This window comes from Palaemon carinicauda, chromosome 14, assembly GCF_036898095.1.
Source record: "Palaemon carinicauda isolate YSFRI2023 chromosome 14, ASM3689809v2, whole genome shotgun sequence".
NCBI classification, from domain to species: Eukaryota; Metazoa; Arthropoda; class Malacostraca; order Decapoda; family Palaemonidae; genus Palaemon; species Palaemon carinicauda.
Genome location: NC_090738.1, coordinates 36,804,899 through 36,823,507, shown reverse-complemented (window position 1 = coordinate 36,823,507; position 18,609 = coordinate 36,804,899). Strand labels below are relative to the sequence as shown.

The following is an 18,609-nucleotide window of genomic DNA, read 5'->3' as shown; positions in this document are numbered from 1 at the left end:
AGGTTGTAGATTAGCAAGTAATAATAATAATAATGATAATAATAATAATAATAATATGGGCCATCCCTGCTAGAGTCTGCAATGCTGATGTAACAATTATACTTATCTCATTGAAAAACTAATCATCATTGAGATGCCTTTGAGAGCATTGAATGGCAATGGAACAAAATATTTATACTCATCTTATTTCAAAACAAATCTTTTCAGTCAATTTTCGGAGAGTCTTCAAAGATTATGCTGCATTTTATACTCTCTTTTAAGGACAGATCTCATGTTAGTCCTGACTTTTCATAAAAAATTCATCTCATCTCGCTTGAAATCAAACATTCAAAGCTAGCGTTTTTAATATCTAAGCTGGTCACACCACAATATTCTCATTAAAGTTCAGACTTATATATATATATATATATATATATATATATATATATATATATATGTATATATATATGTATATATATATACATATATATATATACATATATATATATATATATATATATATATATATATATATACATACATACATACATATATATATATATATATATATATATATATATATATATATATATATATATATATATATATATATATATATATATATTATATATATATATATTTGATAAGAGAGAGAGAGAGAGAGAGAGAGAGAGAGAGAGAGAGAGAGAGAGAGGGGGGGGGGTGTCTTCCAACTCTTCTATAATAGTGCCTTGTGGAGCTCAGTTGAAAGTTTGGTGAACTAATCTCTCTTTGGGAAGTGCGAAGAGCATGCTCAAACCATCTCCATCTGCCCCTCACCATGATCTCATCCACATATGGCACTTGGGTAATCTCTCGTATAGTATCATTTCTAATCCTGTCCTGCCATTCAACTCCCAATATCCATCTGAGGGCTTTGTTCTCAAATCTTCAAAATCTGTTGGATATTGTTTCATTGTCATACCACAACTCTCTCTCTCTCTCTCTCTCTCTCTCTCTCTCTCTCTCTCTCTCTCTATATATATATATATATATATATATATATATATATATATGTGTGTGTGTGTGTGTGTGTATGTATGTATATTTATATATGTATATATATATATATATATATATATATATATATATATATATATATATATATATATATGTGTGTGTGTGTGTGTGTGTGTACAAATATAATTATGTTCTTATCTTTCATGCAACTATTATTATTTATTATTGAAATTCCCGTTATAAATTTATATACGATTTTTGACTGGATTATTAATATCCTGGGGTGGCCTTATATATGTTTTTTATATATTGCCAATAAATTAAAAGCAATTTAGAAGAACAAACAAATTTTTATTTTGGTTATTTCCTTTTCTGTATCTACTATCAACAAGATTTTCCAACAAACCATCGCAGCGTTTGTTGCTGAGCTACAATACATTTTGAGAAGTAAATGAATCAAATTGTAGCACATGGCAACTCTGGGTTGATCTTTGGTTGTGGCTTTCTCTTATTTCCAAGTTAATGTACTTAACCTAAGTGTAATTTAAAAGTATCGCCTGAATAGAAACACATTTGAGATCAAAGTATATGTCATGATAACCCATGAAATTTAATAGAGTGGCAAAAAAATAATTTGCGCATAAATGCGCAATGGTCTGTCTGCCCTAGACCCAAGTGGATGCGTTCTATTTAAGGTAATTTAAAGAAGAGTTGTTGGAATTGTCTCCTGTTGCTACATTTAGTTGTAGCATTATAATTGATATTACTGTTTTTAAATACGATAAGATTAAAGCATACATATTTATACCAAAGTTGCAGCAATTATGCAAAATTATTTTTTTCCAAGGTTGCTTATCACTGAGAATAGCTGACATAACGAGTAAGGTATTTAGATTTGTATATTTAACTGTTAATTGTAATCAGTGTTACATTGAATATAAACATCATTGTTTATTACCAATTATTTCAATTTTCGAAATCTAATTTTTGTCGTTAAATAAACTCTACATTTCTGTTGATGTTACTGAAACGTTTTATACAGTAAAGATTAGGAGCGCGTAGCAAAATAAAATGCAACAGTATGGTGTATTTTATCCAAAGGCGTGTTTTGAACGCAACCAAACTGCCCTGCAATCAATAATAAACGCGAGTTACAGGAATATCTGGCAACTCTCGCTCGGTGTCACGTGACCACTCATTCAGGCATCTACCATTCGCTCAGCTGCAGCAGCAGCAGCGCTGCTCCAGTTAGTTATAAACAAACATGGCTGAAGGTGTCATGTGTATTGGGTAGCGCTCGTGCAAAACGTTAATAACCCTTAAAACTGTGGCAGCTAAACGAAATTTTTTCGTCAACTAGTGAGTGATAACGTACGTCAGAAGAGCTGGTTGTTCATATTTGAGTGATAAAAACTACCAGAAGTGGTGATATTTTGTGATTATCTTGAATTTCTGCTGACTAGCGCTCTCTCTCTCTCTCTTTCTGCTCCTCTGGGGTCTCCGCTAACATCAACAGCAGTAGCAGTACACTATCATCAAAGTTCCGAAACCTGTGTATATAATATGTGTAATAAAGTGGTAAAAACTCTGAACGTTCACGTGTTCGAATGTTAGAAATGTTTGCTGGCAACTTGGTTAGCTCATAGCATTTGTGCATCTACCTATTTTCCGAGACCAAATTGAATGTTTACCTTATAGTTTCCCGGTACCTGTCTTTTTTAATTAATGTATGACTGTATTTTTTATGGCACAACGTTTAACCGGAATTTTTAACTTTTTATATCAAGAAATCGTTAATATAGACTCTCCATGTGTGTTTGTGTAGTAGGCCTAATCACTTCTACGTGAGACCTGTTACTGTGAAATTGGTTGTTACGTTGATGTAAGTGAACTAGGCCTAGATTTCAAACATGGTCAAGATTGTTTGTTATTAAATGGTAGAATATGATATTACGTTTGTAATTGCTCTTGGGATAACGCCAAATTGTTTTTGGTTTTTTGAAACGTTGCCAACGAGGAGGAAGTAGCATGGATCGATAGCTTTAGAATAGGCCTAGGCATAGGGGCCAAGCAGTTGCGGCCTACTGTGTGGGTAAAATTTTTCTGTTCTTTTCTTACATAACTAAGTTTTTGTTTAAGTGAGCTCTTGACAAGTTGTTTTTAGAAGAGTCCTACAAATAAGTAGCGTATTTGTCCAGCAAGTCATAACATAAGTACACTAATTATTTTTATATTTTCAGGTAGTGTGTAATAGTATGTAAGAACTTGAAGGATCTGATGCTTAATATCTTCTCATACGAGTCTTGACTAAGAATAAATTGTAATCTGGCTATAGGAGACGTAATTTGAAGTGTTTCAGCAAACCAAACTATCATTTGAAGTATTACAGTTTTCGCACAGTAGAAAATGCGTTGCCTCACATAAATTGGAAAGCTTGCCGTTTTTTCTGGGTTATGTATAGAAACGTAGGCCTGGGCTAAAGAAACTAGTACAGCTAAATAAGGAAGCATATTTGATAATTGGGAAGTGAAACAGAAGAGGGACATCAAGTAGTCCAAATTGGTTTCTTGGTAATTTGATTAAAACTTGAGTAAAGGGAAATTTTACAAGCTTGTAAAAGGCTGCTCTCACTAATCCAGTCCCGTCTTCGAGATCTGTCACAAGTGATGTAACAGACTGAGAGAGTGAAGAGACAGTGTCCCATGTTACCACTAGGCCACCATGAGCCTAGGCCTTCTGTATCAGACTTAAAGCATGAGAAAGGGCAGTCCAGGCCGGGGTCCAGCAAGACCCGTGTCGTGGTGTATAGGTGTGAGTAATGGGATCTTTGGCGGAGGTCCGCCTCCGATGGGACGGCGTGACCCCTCTCATAGGACGCCCCACGATGGTCCTCCTCAAAGGACGTCCGACCATAGAGGGCTGGCCAGGTCGACATCCTACCAAGCCTTACACTCCGCCTTGGCCAGGCTCTACCGTATCGACGATTTTACAATGGAAAGAATAGGCGCTGGCTTCTTCTCCGAAGTTTTCAAGGTGAGAGGTTTATAATTGTTATTATTATGATTTAATGTTAATTTAAGTCGTTTTGGTGTTAGTGTTTGAAACTGTTCGAAGCTGGATGAGATTATTTTTGCTATTAGCTAAGCTACAACCATAGTGGGAAAAGCAAGATGCTACAAGCTTGAGGGCCCCAACAGGGGAAAACAGCCCAGTGAGGAAAGAAAACAGATAGACGACATAAGAAACTATTAACCATTAATAAAATATTGGGGTATTTTATGGTTTATTCTTGCATGGTTACCAAAGAGCATATGTGGATTTTTTTAAATAAGCTAACTTCTTCCATAAATCTTACTTATCACATTTGGGTATTTTGTTTCATTTCATAAGAAATATGCTCATCAGTTAGTGCACTTTAGTTTTGTTCATATTTATCCTTGGGTATTCATCGGTTAGGGAAATTTTAAAACTCTTATGTTCATGAATAATATCCACATATTCATATATACATTGTTTTTGTAGGTTTTTTTTATGTACGCATAGACCTTACTAAAGAAACCGTTGGAAGAACACACTATAGACACGCAATCTGTTAATTTCATATCATCATGGTCTTTGCAACTTTCTTATACGATAAGTTATTTTATTCCTCATTATTATACTATTAAGTTTTACTGTGTATTTGAAGTAACAAACGTGTCTTGGCAGCTACTTGAAATCGCAAGCGCATGGCTCGTTAGTTATATTATGTTGGCAGAAGGAGCCGTTTAAGGGTTTAAAGGCCTCTCATGAATGGCGGAGGCAAGGGACTGTGACATTGCCCTATCAGGTAGGACAATGGCCTAGAGACATCATCAACGCCAAACACTGACAAAGGAGGGCCAAGCAATGGCTGCTGATGACTAAGCAGATAGACCTATAGGCACCCCCAAACCCCCCACACTTAGCTCACAAGAACGGTGAGGTTGCAGCGACCAAAGGAATTAACGAGTTTGGGTGGGACACGAACTCCAGTTAGCCGTTGTGCTTGTTATAAGCAATGGAGATAGACTCGGTGACCTTTGTCAATATGAACGAATTTTAAGAAACCTATTCATGCCATATTGGTATGTAACAACTGCTCTCTTAGGTCATTAGCACTTTACCCATTCGATAATTATGATTATTGTTATTGTCCATGTTTCGTCACGTATACCTTTTGCTGATATAAAGGTATTGTATGATAACGACCTTCTCAACATAATATAACGCTGTTGTTTATAGAGTTGAACTATGGAAGTGTGCTAACCACGGTCTAGTATCTCAACCATGGTGCTGACAAAGATTTTCATAATTACGGTATCAATGTATAATCAATTATCACTTATACGCTGTTGTGATTAACGCACACACATTTTATATACAAGTGAAATTCCACGTACTGTAGTATAAGCCTAGCCCCATTTTCATTCATTCCATTCATAATCTAGTGGAATTTGTGCACTAGTTACCAAAATTTCATTACTTTTGGTTTTTAAGTCAAGGACGACATAGGCTAATATTTCATGTTTGTTATATTCTCAAATTTATATTGTAATGTTTTTCGTCGTTGAGCTGTATTCCTTAAATCAGAACTGCTTACGCCGCCTCCTTTCCTATCGTTATTCCTTCATTAAGGGGCCTGTTGCCTGATGCGCCCTTTGCAGTGCCTTCCTCACCCACCAAACCCCTTCTCTCCGTATCCTTCACTTTATCGTGCCATCTAATTCTCTACTTCCATCTCGATCTTCTGCTCCTATCAGGTTCCTCCCTCCCCACCATCCATCCTCAAAACTTCTCCACACCATCCCAGCCGTTACACTCATTACCTCTGTAATCTTTATTACACCTGCCATTCTTCTTATTTCGTCATTTTCCAATCATTCAAGCAGTCATATGTACACCTCAACATTCCCATCTCAGTTCTTAAGCTTTGCTTCCTCTTTTCGTCTTAGAGCCCACGTGTCCGATCCTTACTGGTCTTATTACTATGCTATAGATATTGACTTTTAGCTTGACTGGCGTTTTCTTATCACACACCACTCCTCTCCTGCTACCTCCCTCCACTTCCCCCAGGCTGCTGCTATCCTATTGTCACTTTCAGCCTCACATCCTCCCTCCTGACAGTAGATCCCAAGAACTTCCTACGCTTGCTGGTTACAATTTCCTTATGGCATTCAGAATATAGTGGGCCCATTGTTTCCCTTGCCATGACCTTGATCTACTTGTCCCTTTACAGGAAGGACAAGGTCTAGACCTTGTTAGTTATAATTATTAAATAAATGGAGATTTACCAGCCACGTGAGTCGAATTTAACTCCTACTGGAGACTTGCCTTCTTACCTAATCTCATAATTTTCGTTCCCCTTTAGCATTAAGGTGAGAGAAAATTATGGGCTAGGGCCTGATTTGTGTAAACCTTAGATCATTAGGCATATTCAATTTACTTGATAGGGTAGTACCTATCTGGTTAAAGAAGCGTTTATTTTTCGGGTTGATATCTCTCTCTCTCTCTCTCTCTCTCTCTCTCTCTCTCTCTCTCTCTCTCTCTCTCTCTCTCTCTCTCTCGTTTGTTTGTGGTCTTTCTACTTTCTATACCAGTCTATACCCGTAAATTTTCTTAGCTTGTCAGTCCATCGTCTTCTTTTCCTTCCCCTTCTTCTTTTCCTTCCCCTTCTTCTTTTGTAACACCCAAGGACCCATTGTTATTCTTAATGTTCATCTATTATCTGCCATTCTTATTATATATTCTGCCCATGCCCATTTCTTTTTCTTACGTTTTGTTAGAATATCCTCTACGGTACTTTAGTTCCTCTTGTATCCATATAGCTTTTTATCGCTCTAATTATTATTCCCATCATTATTCTTTCTAATGCTTTTTGAACTGTAACTAGCCTATGTTCTAAGGACTTAGTCTCCAAGTTTTTAATGCATATGTTAATACTGGTAGGACCATCTGGTTAAATATCGGTTATGAATGAAAAAAAAATGAATGGTTATGTATGAAAAAATTAATGTTTATTTGTTAAAGGCATGATTCTGTAAAAGTAGGAGTTATATTATGTAGCAACGAGTGGTATCAAGACTTTTTTTGTATGTCGTCAGTGATGATATTAGCCTATTGAAATACGTACCTCGTCTCAAGTTCAATGTTGAAGCTCATTTAGTAGTTACTTTTTTTTAATGCTAGTATTTTTATCGTAGAGGAAAGTAAGCAGCTATATTAAGATTTTGATTAGTTTCTGTCGTTATTCTACAGCATCTTAGAATCAATAGTGTAAGTTGACGGCGATTGTCTTGTGGTTACAAAGACTTTTAAACTAGAAACGTGTTCTCGTCACAGTATAATGGCATAGTGGGTATAACTAGTTGTATAGATTACTTAGAAGTCAGTGAACATCCTACTTAAAAAGTATATCGGTCCTGGTGGAAATAAAAAAGGCCGTGCAGACCGATTTTGCGAATACGGAACTTTATACTACGCACTGTTGATATGGCAGGAGTCTGTGCCTTGCACTGGGTTTGCGTGTCTTAGACTAACTAACGAAGAATCTTCCTTGATAACAAAACCACCAAACACTAAGCAGTTTTTGTGCGATTGGGGTGGAGATAACCAACATCAGAAACGACCGTCACTGTTTACACCGCGTCCTCTTAGGCCTAGTTTAGGATAGGTACACAGGAACATCCTTGTTGTCTTTAACATAACGTCGGACCCCTTTAGTCTGCTGAGAATTAGGTCTTAGGCCTACTGCTTTGTGCTCTATGAAGCGGTATTATGAGATGGTCTAAAAGAATCCTATGGGTAGTGACTCGTGTATTATCTGAATTTGCAGGGCCATCATTTAGGCTCACCAAATGGTTTTTGATTGTCAGTTTTAATGTCATTTAGTTATCAGGTATTACTTAAGGTGGATGGATGGAGTGAAGGAAGTTCTGGGTGATAGGAGGATAGATGTGAGAGAGGCAAGAGAGCGTGCTAGAAAAAGGAATGAATGACGAACGATTGTGACGCAATTCCGGTAGGCCCTGCTGCTTCCTCCGGTGCCTTAGATGACCGCGGAGGTAGCAGCAGTAGGGGATTCAGCGTTATGAAGCTTCATCTTTGGTTGATAACGGGGGAGGGTGGGCTGTGGCACCCTAGCAGTACCAGCCGAACTCGGTTGAGTCTCTTGTCAGGCTGGGAGGAACGTAGAGAGGAGAGGTCCCCCCCCCCTCTTTTTGTTTCATTGTTTGATGTCGGCTACACCCCAAAATTGGGGGAAGTGCCTTGGTGTATGTATGTATGTATTAGTTAAGGCTGAACAGTACTCAAATTAAGGTACACAACACATGGCGTAACTGATATCATTTCGGCTTGTGGCAGGCTGCTCAAATTTAGTGTTATAGAATGATTTTGTTGAACTCGAATTGATATAGAATTTTAGTATCATGGGATGATTTTTTTTATTTGAATTGATGTAAAATTTAATCATTTGGTTTACGTATTTATTCAAATTGATATCACTCTTCCCCGTAAACTGGACCTCTGATCTTTAGATAAAATTGGGTTAAATATTAGTACGGAGTTACTTTCCAGGCAATCAGCGTTAAGTGAATATCGATTAACTTCTATTTATCACAAACAGAACCATTCTCATCGTTATAAAAATTTATCTCTTGCTTATTGTTTTTTGGTTTATATTTCTCTTTAATGTAACTTGTAATTCAATATCATTGTAACGCCTGTTGTGTTTCCTGGTATAATAGTGCTGTTATTTATCACAGCACATGGTGTATAGGGAATTCTCTCTCTCTCTCTCTCTCTCTCTCTCTCTCTCTCTCTCTCTCTCTCTCTCTCTCTCTCATATATATATATATATATATATATATATATATATGATCAACTTTCTTCTATCAGAGAATGACTACAGCAGTCTCCATTAAAGCTGTTTCCTTTGGAGTGGCGCCTCTAGAATGTACTACTTTTCCATCTCTTAAACGGGTTGCCTAAACATGAGACTGAGTATCGAGAATGCAAAGAATGTGTAGAATGGAATCAACGTATTATGTTGCTCTCGTAAATTACAATTCTGCCCGTGAGTGATTTCATCATTATTAGTCATACTGCAGCCTTTCCTCACTATCTAATTATCCTTGTTGGAGCGCTTTGGCTTATAGAATCCTGCTTTTGCAACTAGGGTTGTAGTTTGGCTAGTAATAATGATAATGATTATAATGATAATGTAAGCCCAAGGCATCCAGGATGTTAAGCAGATTACGGGAAAAGATTAGTGATGAAAATGTAAAATATAAAAGAAAAAGTGTTGAGAAAAATAATTTGCATATGTTTACACGTGTGTTGAAATATGTTGATTCAGACGAATGTACTGGTGAATTGCTGGAGTCGTACTAGGAAACTATTATTTTGAACCAGACGATAGAAAAAGGTTATCTGAATTAACTACGGTACTTGTCTTAGTATTATTTGGTGGGTGGTTAGACCTTGGTATAGTCTATGCAGTTTTAAATGTAACTATATGATCAAAATTTTCAAATTTGGTTTTCAAAACGCATTGAACGAGGTAACCGAACAGTGGTGTCTAATGCTATTTATGAATATTGTTGAATACTTGACTGGGGAGCTATTTGTAAAGGTGGAATGAAGGAATAAAAATCTTTTCGCCTACTAGACAAGTCTCAAAATCTTGAAAGAATTGGGCTGTTCCATTTTTCGCGTAATTGCAAATTAGTTTTTCTTTTTCTTAGAAAAAAGAATGCTGCACAGAATGACAGTTTGTATCTGAAATGAGTGGCCTTAAACTGAGCGAAAATATATAGACGAGTATAATTGAACAGCTATGTAGGCTAAGCCCACAAGTTACATTTAATGTACGATGACTGAAAGTCTCACATGACCTTGAACTGCGGTCAGAACTATTAGGTCAAGTTGAATTTTGTTTCCAAGATATATGGAAGTGAAACCATGAAATGCACAGAGGTATTGTGGAGGAGAGTTTTGATCATAGATGTGGTTTTGATCGTTGCAAACGTCCTCACGAACTTGGTTGCTGTAAGTGTGTTAGATAGTTCTACCTCTATTGATGACGATATAACACATTGGGGAGTTTTAGGCTAGTCCCCTTTATCAATATTATCAAGGTTAGTGTAAGTGCTCAGACTGCGTGTACTTGATCTGGAAGATCGATATGTTATAACTAGGTTAACCTCTATCCACAGTCCAGATACATCTGGACAGTGCCTCTATCGAAAATTGAGTCTAGGACACAATGTAGTTTTGATCCACGCACGAAAGTGTTTTCTAAGCTTTTCGACTAAAATATGCACTTGGGGAAATTAACCTAAATTCTTTTTGGAGAGGGTTAGGAAAGGAAATTTAACTCTCTCTCTCTCTCTCTCTCTCTCTCTCTCTCTCTCTCTCTCTCTCTCTCTCTCTCTCTCTCTCTCTCTCCGTGATTAAGGAAATTCTTTGCTTTAGTGTTGCGGCTTGACCGTCAGGTGCTAGCCTGTGTTCTAGGATCGGAGATGGTGGGGTTGTTGATAGGAGTGACGGGGATAGGCGTGGGGAAGTGTAGGGAAAGTAGAGTTTTTGTGGGTGATGATGGGGAAGGGGAAGACTGGGGTATGGGGAATGGATCTTCCAGATGTTTCGTCTTACCACCGTGCTCTTGGTGCGTCTTCGTACGCTCCACTCACTAGCACAAGACTTCTTTCGCGTATGTTTTTTTGTGGTAGACGAAGAATAATTATAGATATTTTAGTTTATATGTGGGGTACGATCAATGCGCATTCAAATGCACACACAGCCTACAGCTTAGCCAGGAGAAGTTGTAGGCTGTGTCTGGATTTGAATACACGTTGATCGTTTTATCAGTGAAGTTAAGCAACCGTTGGTCTTGGTCTGTATCTCCTCCCATTAATTGCCCCAGTTAATGCAAAGGGAAATATAATTCGGTTGTCTCGTAAGGAAGGAAATACATGGTATTATTATTATTATCATTATTATTATTATTATTATTATTATTAGCTAAGCTTTAACTCTAGTTGGAAAAGCAAGATGCCTTAAGGCCAAGGGCTCCAACGGGGAAAAAATAGCCCGGTGAGGACAATAAATAAACGATATGAGAAATAATGAACAATTTTAAAATCAGTAACATCTAAACGTTTCATATATAAACTATAAAGAGACTTATGTCAGCCTGTTCAGTATGAAAACATTTGCTGCAAGTTTGAACTTTTAAAGTTCAAGTAGGCTAGTTAAAATTCTCCATGTGAGAATAATTAAAATCTCCATTAATGATTTATATTTATTAAAATCGTTCCATATTACATAACTAATGTCAAATAAAAGAAGTAATTATGTTCTATCTCATATAAAAGTTTTAGGCATTACTTCCTGAGCTAAGATTGTGATTAATTAATATTTTATTTAAATTCACCATTATCAATTAAAAGGATGTACAGATACTACAAATGGTTATAAGATTTACTGGAGAGCTTAACCAAATTGTTTACCATGCATAACCTATACAGAATATCGTTTAAGATTTAACATCAAGGAAAGCTTTATAACATGGCTTTGAAAATTCAATATATTTTTTTTTCCTAATGTTTTGACATTTGAGAATACTTTTAAACTGTATCCGTTATCGGTAGCATTCCCAGGGTGCACAGGTAACATTATCTAAAGTTTTATTAAATCAGTTGAAGAATGAATACATCAATAGACTTGTGTATCATCCATTAGGCAAATGTTCAACGTGTGATTTCTAATTTTAATTTACGTAGTTTCTAAACATTACCGACCGTTTCCATTAAGAATATTCTTCTTGAAGTCTAACCTCTTTTAACTTCATAGTGCGAGTGTGTGGGTTTCCCCCTGGGAGCTCTCTCTATCGCCGAGTCATAATACACAAATTCTTAAATCGAATAAATCCAATGACAAACTAAAATTAGATACAGATGGGAGTTTAGACTGATAGGTCAATATTTACTGTACTATTTGTGCTTTTCTGAAATATTCTAAGCATTTCAAAAAGACATTGAAATGTAATTATTTAATCTGCAAAGACTGTGATTTGGAGCCTCATCTGATCAGACCTTTGATATCAGTTTGACATTTTAATGTTAGCCTACGCATTAACGTTTATTATTATTACATTATTATTACTAGCTAAGCTACAAACATATGCAAAAATCAGAATGCTAGCCCAAGGGCTTCAAGGAGAATAGCACAGTGAGGAAAGGAAACGGATAGAATAGTGGGCCCAAGTGTCCCCTAAAGCAAGAGAACTCTAATCCAAGTCAGTGCACTATTCATGACTAGTAAACAATTGTTTGATTTTGGATTGTCACTCTGGAAGAGCTGCTTACCATAGCTAAAGAGTCTCTTCTACCGTTACCAAATGGCAAGTAGCCACTGAACAATTACACTGCAGTAGTTAACCCCTTGAGTGAAGAATTTTTTGTCATGTTAGTGTTGCTAGTGAGGTTAGTATGTGCAAGTCTTAACTAGAATCAAAGTATCTAATAACTAGCGATAATATCCCCACGGATGGCTGGTACCTTGCCCAACCTTTTACCATAGTAAATGATGTTACATTAATTTTGCATATATTAAAGGGTTCATTATGAACTAGGCCTACTTTAATTCGTTAGATTTTTAAAGTAGAGTTAGGGTTAGCTTTCATCGTTTGAATGTATTTTATACACACAGCGCCTTCTAATGCATTGATTATAAACCATACAGTAGTTTGTAAATAATTTTTCGTACTTTGTCCGTGATTCAAGTTGTCCTGGTGTATTTTGAAACTTGTTAATAGGTCTTCGCAGTGTGTAATGTATTTACCTATATTGAATATCATAATTTCTAAGAACATCTTTACTAAGTACTCAAACACAGTGTGTGTGTGTGTGTGTGTGTGTGTGTGTGTGTATCACGAGTTGTAGTTTATCCTTTAGTAGGTTCTTCAATTTATTGTTATGCAGTGAGGCTTCAGAGAGACACGTGATTTGCCCGACATTATCAAAACTGGAATTAGGTTTATCCATTTCTAATTGACCTCGAAGTCTTAATTTTACTTAATGGTATCCATTGTTATCTGAAATTATTCATCTGACTTAGTAATAGTGTACTTATGACTAACGAAGGCCTGTTTTTATGGTAATGGACCTTTTTTTATTTATTTTTGTGCATAGGCCTACACGATCCACGTCATTTTAATATTTTTTTTTTGTTTATGTAAGTGAACTGTATTTTTCAAATACATCCTTTGTATTTGTGTATGAATTATGAATATGATCGTAAACTTTCATTTGCACTTGCGCATATATGTATGTACAGTATGTGTCTGTCTTGCTTGAAGGTACAATCGAGCACACACTTCTATCTTGTTTCTCTTTCTCTTTCTCTTGTTATTTTGAAGTTTTTATCCTCTTGTTATTTTCAAGTTTTTATAGTTTATATGTGAAAGTTTTATTTTAATATTATTATTGTCCTTAAACTTCTCTAGTAGGTTTTCTTTATTTCCTTTCCTCACTGGGCTATTTTCCTTGTTGGATCCCTAGGGCTTATAGCATCCCTATCTTCCAGCTAGGTTTGTGGCTTGGCAAGTAATAATAATAGTTATAATAATAACGTTTTGTTGTTTAAACAAATAAGGTGATTGCTCGAGATAAAACATGACCAATTGCTGCCCCATTCATATTTTAACAGCTGAATTATTTTATTCATGCTCTTAAATGGAAAACCTCATGAAGTATAACTTCGAACCCATCACTCACACGTGAGCCTCATCGTTGGTTAGCTCAAGACCTCCCCCCCCCCCCCTCCGACCTTAGGAGAAGCAACCCAACCCAACAGAATCTCATAGAGGGAAGAAAATGCCCTTTCTTTCAAATACCTCTTCCTGCCCCATCAGGCACACTGCAGGTCATCCTCTTCTTTTCGCCCCCTTATTTTTTCCTTTTTTTCTACCCTCTTTCCCTTAATTATTTTCCAATTACCCTTAGTGTTCCTTTTTTTTTTACCCCATTTCCCCTAATTCTTTCCACGTTACCCTTAGTTTTCCCTACCCTATTTCCCTTTTTTCCTCATTACTCATTGTTTTCCCTTAATTCTCTCTACCCGTTTTCCCTTAATTGGTTCTACATTACCATTTAAAAGAAAGTTTTCATAGCTTATGATAACCATTTTACGAGTACCACGTAAATTTGTCTACATCTCATATCTTTTCGAATTTTGCCCCCTTCTCTCATTTTATCATTTTGCATTATATAGCCTATGCTCCTCAATTCTTAAGCGGACAACTTACGTTTCTTCTACCTTATTAACACCAATTCCTTATTTAAGGTTTCCATTTACCCTCCTGATTTTACTAACGTTCAGATTTGCTCTTAATAATTCATTATATTCAACACACACTCTCTAGATTAAGCCGTTTCTCTTTACCAACACCAATCAGTACTGTATCATATGGAAACATGTCCATTTCTCATAGTTCCTACACTAAAGGCAGTTGCTCTAACTATTCGCTTTATTTTATTCAGAAATATGTTGAATAGTTGTGGAGAGAGAGAGAGAGAGAGAGAGAGAGAGAGAGAGAGAGAGAGAGAGAGAGAGAGAGAGAGAGAGAGAGAAAAAGTCTTGAAGTTTATTCCAGAATATTTATGTCTTTTGAGAGAGAGAGAGAGAGAGAGAGAGAGAGAGAGAGAGAGAGAGAGAGAGAGAGAGAGAGAGAGAGAAGGTCTCAAGTTTATTCCAGAATATTTATGTCTTTTGAGAGAGAGAGAGAGAGAGAGAGAGAGAGAGAGAGAGGGGGGGGGGTGTTACGCCTTCTAGTATGTTTATCATTGTGTGGGGCGTCTCTCAAGTGTGTGTGTGTGTGTGTGCAGTGAGTGAGACTGAGGTTGTGTGAGATCTAGGACACGGGGGTAGGTGGGTGGCCTTCCCCTCTTTTCCCCCTGAAAGAATTATACACTCCCTCCTCCTTTCACAATAGTTTCCCTTCGCAAGTTCAGTTGATGCAAGTCTTATTTCTCCCTGTTGCATTACGGATTCGAGTTCCCATCAGGTCTGACGGTGAGATGGGAGTGCGAGACCGATGACTTAATAATACTTCAGTGTTTATACGTCATTGCGATATTAGCTCTTACTTCAGGTCTTCAATAGATATTATTTTGTGCGAGAGCGTGAGATGGGATTTGTTATTATTATTATTATTATTATTATTATTATTATTATTGTTATTATTACTTGCTAATCTACAACCCTAGCTGGAAAACTTTTACATCTAGATGATTTCATTCTTTCGATATGGTTAGTTCTGGACGTGGCATTAAGACAGGTAGACTATGAAGAGCCAAAAAAAAAAAAAGAAAATAAATAATAATAATACTCATAGGCTACCGGGAAATAAGCATAACTATGGATTTTTTTTTCATATTTATAACAGAAAAGAGAATAGTGAATATGAAAATAAAAACGGCTTCAGGTTTAGCTTTAGAGTTTATGAATATGTCGAGAAATGTAACAAAATATGTTATAAATCCCGAGGCTGAATAAGCAATTATAGCCTACCTACGTTGTCTTGCATTGTCTAGTCGTGAAGGTTTTATGTTAGAATTTGAATGTGGTTGAAAATGGTAGAAAAATGGAGGGAATCGTTTTACACAAATGTGGTCGTGAAGGGTTGTGGTGGCCAGTGTGGTAACGTCCCTGGCTGGTGAACGCCAGACTGGGGTTCAAATCTCGCTCAAGCTCGTTAGTTTATTTGGTTGCTGCAACCTCGCCATCCTAGTGAGCTAAGGATGGGTTTTTTGGGATCCTATAGGTCTATCTGCTGAGCCATCAGTAGTCATTGCCTGGCCTTCCTAGGTCCAAGTTCTGATGGAGAGGCGGCTTAGGCGCTGATCATATGTATGTACGGTCAGTCTCTAGGGCATTGTCCTACTTGATAAGGCAATGTCACTGTCCCTTGCCTCTGCCATTCATGAGTGGCCTTTAAACTTTTTAAGAGTTGGCTGGGAATCTTTTGAACAAGGGCCGGAAGTTCCCAGTTCCATTTATGGTGTTGAAGAAAATGCTTGTCAGGTTATCTTTTTTATTCGATTTCTCACATCGTAGTTATCACAACAATCAAAGAGGGAGAGGTAAAATAAAAAAGGGTTATGGTGCTATTTTATGGGAGGTTATAGAATACACCCTCAATTTTTTTTTTACCATTAACCATAGATTTCTTAGGCTTTACTTTGGTCAGGCTAATCGGCCGAACAGCTGTTTTACCATGGGTGTATACTTTTAAGCGTAGCCAATTATGTGGACCCACTTAACACCCTAACCCCCTTAATTGGGATGTTTTATTGTTTTGTACTCTAGAAAGTCTTCTTTTGTGTATATGTATATATATATATATATAAATATATATATATATATATGGTGTGTGTGTGTATGTATTATATGTATATATTTATATATATATATATATATATATATATATATATATATATAATATATATATACATACATACATATATGCATACATACGTACATACATACATAAACCCCTTTCTGAGTGGGATACTTTAGCGTGGTGAAGGCGTTTGAGTAACAATATTGATTATAATAACCAGGGCCACCCTTACTAAGTTGGTTTTCTGCGAGTGATCAGACAAAAATCTTCCACCATCACCAATCCGCAGTAGTCAGCGTGATGATGAAAACTGGCCAAACCCTAGACATGAATTGATATGTCTGAGACCTTTGTCCTGCAGTGGACTAGAATTGTTTTGTGCATATATATATATATATATATATATATATATATATATAAGCTTTTGTTTATATACTTTCTTTATTCCAGCTGTGATCATTGGATCAGTTTGTGGAATAATTTTAATCAGGCTGTTGAATTGGTGGAACCCGAGAAGTTCAAACTTGCAGTGAATGTTTTTATGTCGAGCAGGTTGACATGATTCTCCCTCCATTGTTCATATGACAGATCTATTTTAACGCTCTGGTGTATTGCACAAATACAGTTCAGATACATAAATAATAAAAAAAAAAAACATTAAAAATACGTGGAGCGTGTATGTACATAATACATTTTTAAAAATGGCCATTAGCATAAAAACAGGATTATTAGTCATAAGTACTCAATTACTAATCCAGATTTTATTTATTTCATTTTCTCAGTGAACGGTTTTTGGAGCCAGGCATTGGGCTTGTGCATCCTGCTTTTGTAACTAAGGCTGCAGCTTAGCTAATAATAATAATAATAATAATAATAATAATAATAATAATAATAATAATAAAAATGATGATAGTAATAATAATAATGTTCATCATGCATTATTATTTTGTTCAGTTTTCTCCTCCCCCTTCTGGAATAGCCATAAAGTAGTAAAATAAGACACTTCACAGACGCAAATTTCTATAAAAAAAATTACTGAACCTTTTACATATTAATCCTAATTGGGGGAAGGGAGCAGCAAACAGGCTAATTTTGTTGGTGCTTATTACCTCCGCCAACGAAGTTGGGAGAAGGTTATGAATTCGTCCGTGTTTGATTGTATGTGAACAACTTCCTGGCCACAAATTCAGGGAATAATTGTTATGTTGAGACGTGGATTCTAGTAAATTTTTGAAATACAGAGGTTAAAGCTCAAGTTCAAATAAAAAGTCGACCGAATTAACCCTAAACTCAACCCCAAGTTTGCACATGGTTGTCACGGAGACTTTAAATACGCCTACGGTCTAAATTGATTCTGGGAAAGGCAAGCTGGTTTCGAGAAATAAGCTGCCGTGTCGGAGGTCTGTATTCAGAGTGCTTTTTTAGTCGTTGAGATATGTTTTGCTTTTTTATTGCTTGAGAAAGTTATTTTGGTTAAAATGGAAAAACAGTGGGATCGTGCTGCTGCGCACACAACCCATTGCTGCATAATTGCCATTCCAGATTCTCCCCCTCGTAATATACGTATTCCAAGTACCCCCTGGAAGTTGGGTTTCCCCTTTCTGCGTAAGGAACATAAAGAGAGATAGAGAATCCTAAACCATTGCCGTTATCGTGTTCGTCTGTTTCTCTTATCACTGTTAGCTTTTTCTCTTTCTTAGCTCAAATACACATCTTTTTCTCTCTTTCTTAGCTCAAATACAAAGCTCTTTCTCTTTTTCTAAGCTCAAATACACAGCTTTTTCTCTTTCATAGCTCAAATACAAAGCTTTTTCTCTTTCTTAGCTCAAATACGCGGCTTTTTCCCTCTCTCTTAGCTCAAATACACATCTTTTTCTCTTTCTTAGCTCAAATACAGTTTTTTTCTCTCTTTTAGCTCAAATACAAAGCCTTTTCTCTCCTTTTAGCTCAAATACACTGCCCTTTCTCTCTTAGCTCAAGTACACTGCCTTTTCTCTCTTTCTTAGCTCAAATACTCAGCCTTTTCTCTCTTTCTTAGCTCAAATACAAGTACACCCGCCTTCCCTTTTACCAATTTACACTGCCTTTTCTCCCTTTCTTAGCTCAAATACTCGGCTTTTTCTCTCTTTCTTAGCTCAAATACAAGTACGCCCTCCTTCCCTTTTACCAATTACCATTTTCGTGTCCATCCCCCTTTCTCTGAT

The 18,609-nt window shown here is 36.5% G+C and overlaps 1 protein-coding gene across 5 annotated transcripts in view; it reads left to right on the top strand.

The window, feature by feature from the left end:
* Positions 1–2,201: 2,201 nt before the first annotated feature.
* Positions 2,202–18,609, top strand: part of cdi (center divider) — a 118,772-nt gene continuing 102,364 nt past the window's right edge. The window contains exons 1-2 of one of the 5 annotated variants that reach the window (XM_068386981.1): positions 2,202–2,337; positions 3,219–4,011. In XM_068386981.1, coding sequence (XP_068243082.1) covers positions 3,733–4,011 — 279 coding nt within the window. In that variant the 5' untranslated portion in view covers positions 2,202–2,337; positions 3,219–3,732. Of the gene's footprint in view, positions 2,350–2,377; positions 3,067–3,218; positions 4,012–18,609 lie in introns of those variants that run through there. The other 4 variants (XM_068386983.1, XM_068386982.1, XM_068386980.1 and 1 more) reach the window with 4 other exon arrangements.